This window comes from Sebastes umbrosus, chromosome 13 (genome assembly GCF_015220745.1).
Source record: "Sebastes umbrosus isolate fSebUmb1 chromosome 13, fSebUmb1.pri, whole genome shotgun sequence".
Classification (NCBI taxonomy): domain Eukaryota; kingdom Metazoa; phylum Chordata; class Actinopteri; order Perciformes; family Sebastidae; genus Sebastes; species Sebastes umbrosus.
This window is the reverse complement of record NC_051281.1, coordinates 8,025,681-8,032,915: the sequence shown is the minus strand read 5'-3', so window position 1 is coordinate 8,032,915 and position 7,235 is coordinate 8,025,681. Positions and strand designations below refer to the sequence as shown.

The 7,235-nt window shown below is 41.1% G+C and overlaps 1 protein-coding gene across 1 annotated transcript; it reads left to right on the top strand.

The window, feature by feature from the left end:
- The first annotated feature begins 332 nt into the window (after nucleotides 1-332).
- On the top strand, nucleotides 333-7,235 carry umps (uridine monophosphate synthetase). The gene is made up of 10 exons (XM_037789253.1): nucleotides 333-623; nucleotides 1,911-2,064; nucleotides 3,086-3,210; nucleotides 3,341-3,528; nucleotides 3,607-3,704; nucleotides 3,872-4,032; nucleotides 4,122-4,239; nucleotides 4,344-4,519; nucleotides 4,613-4,727; nucleotides 5,579-7,235. Exons 1-10 carry the CDS (start codon nucleotides 474-476, stop codon nucleotides 5,755-5,757), a joined length of 1,464 nt encoding a protein of 487 aa, XP_037645181.1. The 5' UTR covers nucleotides 333-473; the 3' UTR covers nucleotides 5,758-7,235.

The window sequence follows — 7,235 nt, the reverse complement described above, 5'->3', positions numbered from 1 at the left end:
CATTTTATTTAATTTTGTTTCCTGTAGACCTGCACTTTAGCTTAATTTGCACTAATAAGCTAAATGCTATAGGCTTCATGAAAAAAAATCTCTTTTTAATTTAATTTGATTTAATTTAATTTAATTTAATTTAATTTAATTTAATTTTGATTTTATTTTGATTTTATTTAATTAATTTAATTTAATTTAATTTAATTTATAAATAATTTTCCTGTAGACCTGCACTTTAGCTTAATTCGTACTAATAAGCTAAACTCTGTAGGCTTCATGAAAAAAAAACACTACAGGCCCTAAACAACTGAACTTTGAAATACTCTCACCGTCAGACTGGTGGATGACGCTTTTATTCTGAAGAACCCAGAGCGGAAGTGCTGTTGCCGCTCAGGAAGCAGAGCGTGTCAGTCAACACGTTAGTTAGTCAGCTAGAAGTTGTAGAGAGGAAACTCCTGTTAACCCTCCTGAAAACAGACAACATGGACCAGGTCTCCCTCGACAGTTTGATCCTGAAGCTCCACGATGTGGACGCGGTGAAGTTCGGAGAGTACAAGATGAAGAGCGGCATCATGACACCCATCTACATCGACCTGAGGGTGCTGGTCTCACACCCGGTGCTCATGAACCAGGTAACAACAAACACGTGCTGCTGCTGCTGCTGCACGGCCTGGGCCCCTATGTGTATTTATAGAGTATACACATATAACAAAATACAGTTATATATCAAATATGTGCACAAAAAACAAATGCAGAAGCTACAAGTGTATTTTAAATCAGTAAATACAGCAAAAGCTAAAAGAAAATAATCAATAAATAAAATGTACAGCCCCTGAAATTAAATGTAATATTTTTACCAGGTTTCTAAACTCTCCAGTTTACATGGAAGTAGAAGCATTTCTTCAGAAAATAAAATAAAAGTGCACTTTTAAATAAGGAACTTATCTTCACATTAGGTTACTCAACTAATCCTTCCTTAAAACTACACAAGCAAAACATACAAACAACAATTTAACACCATAACGCACCTATAAGGAGCAGCACAGGGTACAGAATCAGAATGGTGTTTATTAGGTGTAAGAGGTATACACTAGGAATTTTCTTTGGCATTATTGGTGCGAGACAAACTGTATAATAACAAAAGAATAGATAAAAACGTTAGAATAAAATAATAAAAATGTACAATTTACAAATTACAAATAAGCTATAAACATGATATAAAGATAGTGCAAATATTAAGAGAATACAGTCAGTAACTCACCCAAAACACTTCATTCATGCTTCAAAACTTTAAGTTATTGTGTCAGTAAATTGGCCACCAAAATGAAAAGTTGTTTTTTTTGTTATCATGTGAGCTGCATTAGTCAAAATGCTTAGATGTTGTTGTTTTTTTCACCATGGCAGAAAACCCTGTACACGAAATCTCCCTTTTGTTCTTCTTTTTGTAGACTATACCAGAATGAACAGTTGTCTGAAATCTGTTGTGTATCACACTGAGCTTTTTAGATTCCCCATTTCAACAGCAGGTCAAAGTTTACTGGGAAAAGTCAATACTGTAGTAGCTACAATACTGTGTATACAGAAATGATATAGATAGGATATAATAATATAATTTAGATATGCAAATTTGTGTTCACAGTAAATGTATTCGTGTAGAAATGTGTTGCATGTATTATAAACAGAAAATTCACCATACAGTGAACGGAACATTTGCTACAAAATGACATCCATGGCAAAAAAACAGAGACCATAACGATGAAAAAAGCTGCGTAGCAAGAACAACTTGTACCTGCCCACAGTGCACCATGTCCTAGATATTCATGTGGGCTTCCGTGTGCCTTGATTGTCGTGTAACCCTTCACCTATAACACTGTTGCATTTTAGAGTCCTCACCCGTTTTGTGTTGCTGTATTTTGCAGGTGTCAACTCTCATCTACCAGCGAGTGCTGGAAGAGGAGCTCCAGTTTGACTCAGTGTGTGGGGTTCCTTACACAGCCCTGCCTATGGCCACCATCATCTGCTCCAGACATGAACTGCCGATGCTCATCAGGCGGAAGGAGGCCAAGGACTATGGTGGGTGGCCGGACGACTAGGCCAGCTTTATTTATCAAACGTTCAAGAGTATTGATCAAACCACAAGAAAGACATTTTGTTTGGATGGAAGGGATGGATGTTTGTCCCATTTTGATCTGGATAGTGATATGTATCAGATCCTAAGATCATTTAAGAAGCAGAAATGATCTGTTTTTCCAAATATAACAAGATCCATATTATTATTTTCACCCATTATGATACGTTGATGCCATGTGGAGCTGCTGCACTGCTCCATATCATGGATGTATAAAAGGAACTGGAGAGGCGGATTCCCGTTCATTCCTAGGAGGGTTGCTCAGTGGCGCTTGAAGCCCAAATGGCTCGACCGCTGAGTGATAAAGTACCCGTGTCATCCGGCGATATTCCGCATCCATTGGGCCCATAGAGCAGGCGCAGTAGCGTTTCCTTTAACTCCGCCTCCCAGTCCTTTGTCTGGAACTCATTCACATGAATGGAAGAAGGGAAATAACTCTGTATTCTTTTAGGACTTAATGATTTAAATAAGGACTATTCAAGTGTTCATACTGGGAAGTTCATTAACCTCAAAAAAATGTATCCGCTGAGTTACAGACGTCTCTTTCCCAATGTAAGTCTATGGGGAAAAGTCTTTTTGGGCCCAATGACACGGAAGTTGTAGTACCGCAGTTTGGCCACTATGAAAATTTGATTCACAGCCTGGCGCTTTACCTGGGGGCTTGCTCTGTATAGATTAAATGTTCACTAATGCCACAACTCTTACCAGTGATGCTATAGCAGGTCTTTTCTGTCAACCATCAAAGACAAATACTTACTGAGAGCTAACAAGACAATTCTAGAAAATCTAGAAAGTCAAGTTTCCCTCTCCTCTAAGACAACCTCTATGTATACGTGTGAATCAGCAGAAACATTTACTCCATTGGAAGATGACTTTGTCAAGGCCTTGAATTAGAGTAAAAGTGACACAATGACTCAAGTTTGTCTAGAATAGGGACTCATAAGACTCCTTGTGTATCCCTTCTAGGAACCAAGCGTATGGTGGAGGGCTCGTTTCGGGAGGGGGACACATGTCTGATCATTGAGGACACGGTGACCAGCGGCAGCAGCATCCTGGAGACGGCTGAGGTGCTCTACAAAGGGGGACTGAAGGTGCACTATCAAAAAAAGATCACAGTAGAAATGATGTTTTTTTTTTTTTGTTTGAATGATCACTGTAGTAACGTCACCAAGGGCAACACAGTGGTGATAATCGTCTTTTGAAATCTTTTACCGGTTCCAGGTGACAGATGCCGTAGTACTAATGGACAGAGAGCAAGGTGGTTTAAATATGTTGGCTTCTCAGGGGATCCGCCTCCATCCCATCATCTCCATGTCCGAGCTGCTCAACGTGCTGCTGGCAGCCGAACGCATCGACGCCAATACAGCCCAGAGCGTCCGCAAGTTCATCCAGGACAACAACACTTTCAGGTACAGCCGCGTAGTTTGTGTGTGTTTGAACGCATACTTTACATGTGACAATTTCTAAGTAACATTTGCCTCTTTCAGCCCCAAGGACGGGAATGGCAACGGGGTTCCTGCCACCAAGAAGCCATGTGTGGAGCAGGACGTGGAGCTGAGCTATGCAGACAGAGCCAAACTTCCAAGTATGTAGTCTTTCGAGCTAGTCAAGTGGCCAGCACTAGTACAGTAATGCCTCTGCAAGGTTACATCCAACTTTAAAGGCATATTATCCACTCTTGGGGCATGATTTTAGTGATCTTTTTAAAGCATTTATACATTTACATAGTGAATATTGCATTTTTGTCTGCAGACGTCCACCCTCTGGCGTCAAAGCTGCTGACGACCATGGAGGAGAAGCAGTCTAACCTCTGCGTGTCCGCCGATGTGACGAGCAGCGAGGAGCTCCTCCAGCTGGCCGACTCTCTCGGCCCCAACATCTGCATGCTGAAGACCCACGTAGACATCCTAAAGGTCGGCATGAAACCAAGTCCATATTTTACAAAGGAGAAGAACGCCGTCACGACAAATGATCCTAATGCTCTTCTCATGTCTGCTAACAGGACTACACAGTGGCCTTCAGCCAGAAACTGCAGGCTTTGGCTGAGAAACACAACTTCCTCATCTTTGAAGATCGCAAGTTTGCTGACATTGGGAACACAGTCAAGCATCAGTATGAAGGTGAGAGGACTTGTGTATGAAATACATCTGTCTTCAAGATGACTTTTGAAAAAAAAAAAAAAAATGTTAATATTTTAAGTATCTTCATCCAATTTTTGTCCCAGGTGGTTTGTACCAGATCTCATCATGGTCCCACATAGTGAATGCCCATGTGGTGCCGGGGCCCGGGGTGGTGAAGGGCCTCAGTGCTGTAGGAAAGCCTCTGGGCCGAGGCTGTTTGCTCATAGCACAGATGAGCTCCCAGGGGTCACTGGCTACTGGTGAATACACACAGGCGGTGGTAAGCATGTCTCTGCATTGTCTAAGTTTACTCAGATGTATAGTCCATTGTTCAGGGTTCCCAGTTTACAGTTTATCTCTATTATCTTTCCAGCTGACGATGGCAGAGGAGCACTCAGACTTTGTGATTGGGTTCATCTGTGGCTCTAAGATCACCAAGAGGCCGGAGATCATCCACATGACCCCCGGGGTGCAGATGCAGGCTGGAGGTAACGTTTGACTTCATTATTTTTTGACTTAGATTTCTTTGTATTTGTTTTCCTAGAAATGTTGTAATTTACATTCACAAGTTTATATTTACAGGTAATTAATTTGTTTTTAAAAGGACATACACACTTGTATAGATGCATACGTACACACTTCAACTTCAATATTCTTAATCTGACATGTGTCTCGAGTGACCACTTGTGATCGGGTCTCACTTTTCCAGCGCTATAAGCAAATAAAGGCGTACATCTTTTCCGTTTGCAAAGACCAAATGCAGTTTGTCTTTTGAATGATTTAATTTACTTACTAGACTAAGAAAAAATAATTTAATTCACCGTGCTGCTCAAAGGTTACCGGCAGCTACCGGCAACTTTTAAGGTGCTATGTTTACTCGATGCATAAGTTCACGTCGTGAATCAGTCAACACACGTTAAAGGTGCTAAATGCAGAGATTGGGAGCATTTCTATTGCCTCCTCATGGCTCTCAACATGGCGACAGCGGAGGGACACACAGAGGGAGAGCGACTTCATTCTCTGCTCAGGTAGACATTATTCCACTATATCTTTACATAGCTAATAGTTGATTGATGCTAGAAAGCCTTTAAATGTCAATATGACAACTTTGACCATTCTAGTTGGTTTCATATAGGCTCTCTTGCATGACATACGCTTTAGTGATGATTGGATCTTCAAGCACTTAATTATATGAATAAGCGTCGTTCCGTTGCGTTCTAGCTTTGACACAAGGAGGAGATCTAGTACAAGAAATGATTTCTGGGCCTGCTATCAATACTCCTCAACAACCTCCCTCTTCCCCGGTCTCCCCTCCTCACCCATCCCTTCTCTCTTCCAGGTGACGGGTTGGGTCAACAGTACGCCACCCCAGAGGAAGTCCTCTGCAACAAAGGCTCTGATGTCATCATCGTCGGTCGGGGTATCCTGGAGGCCCCCGATAGGCTGAAAGCTGCTGAGTCGTACAGAAAGGCAGGCTGGGAGGCTTACACAAAGAGACTGGGCCAGAGCGGCCAATAGGAGCTCAGGACTGGCATCCGCATCGTTACGTCTAATTATTAATTACTATTAATATGTTTCTATGTATACAACTATGTGCACACCAGTGTGCACATAGTTGTATACATAGAAACATATGTAGACATTTGCAGGAGGTACCTGGCAGGTGTAGGGAACCAGACACTGATTCTGTCCTATTAATAAGATGCTTCTGATTCCCTCCTATAAACTGCACATATTGATTTTCACAAATCAACACATTTGGGGAAAATGTTTCAGTATTTCTTTTATGATGATGAATTCCTCCTGTCCAGGTCAAACCATGCAGAGTTGGAGATGCGATGTGGATTACCTAGAATAGCTGGGTTTTTTTTAATGAGTTGGCTGCTAAAGTCCACTGAGGATTTGTTTGTTAAAGCAGGATTACGAGGTGTTTCTCATTCCCTTCTCAAAGACTCATGCTTCCAGTCAGGCTGAAGCTTTTCTGTCGCCACAAGACCACCATTCATCTGTATGCTTTCATATAATTGCTGAAATACTACACCAAGATTTGTAGTACAAATAAGAGTGGGTACGGCTGAAACTTTTTAATGGTTGTATAATATCTAGGCTGTAATTCAGGGAATTTTCCAGCAGTAAATCTAAGGTCTTAGTGTTGAACTCCATCTTCACAAAGTGTTAAGTTGATTTTAAACCTGTTTGTACAGTTACTTTGTTTCATAGCAAAGGGAACAGCTTGGCCAGTCATAATTTAGCAATGGCCGCTGGGTTTCAGATCATGTTTTGACCGTGGTCCTGACTTGACTATGCTTTCTTAAAGGGAACACTTTATGTAATGAATTTCATAGGTCAACTACAAAATGATGGCTTTCGATTTGCCTGATTGATTTCAACGTCCGAAAGAGAATGCGACAAAAAACTGTGGACCGTTTGAGTGTTCGGCCTGCTTGATATTTATTTTTCAACCTTTTCTCAACAGCTGCAGTTGTTTGATTATTAGGTAGGATGATCAGTGTGTAGCCCCTCAGATGGTTTTAATAATTTAAAGGGAATACTAAATGCAGCCGGGTTAGACGTCACATCTGTCTTAAGTCCAATGTCTTCCGTCCACATTGCTTAACTCAAAATAACAAATACTGAGGTGAGAGATATAATTTCAGTTATGATGTGACACGATCAGTGATACCAGTTGTTCTCCTTCGTCAGGTTTGTTAAGACAAAGAGAAAATTGCCTTCAGTCTCTGACACCTCCCTCTAAAAGTAAACAGATTCTTTGTAGTCGGTTTGTCCTGGAGCCATGACAGTTGTGCTGTTAGTACTACAGTAGGCCTACATGCAATGAAATGGCTTCATGGTATTCCTGATGTATTCTCATACTTGGTTTAAGTTTCTAATCCAACAGAGACTTTGTTTGGCTTTTCCCCTCCATGACTAAAAGAAGAAATGCAATGTCTTTTTTGTAAGGTGAATACTTCAATAAATCCTGTGTTGAAAAACTA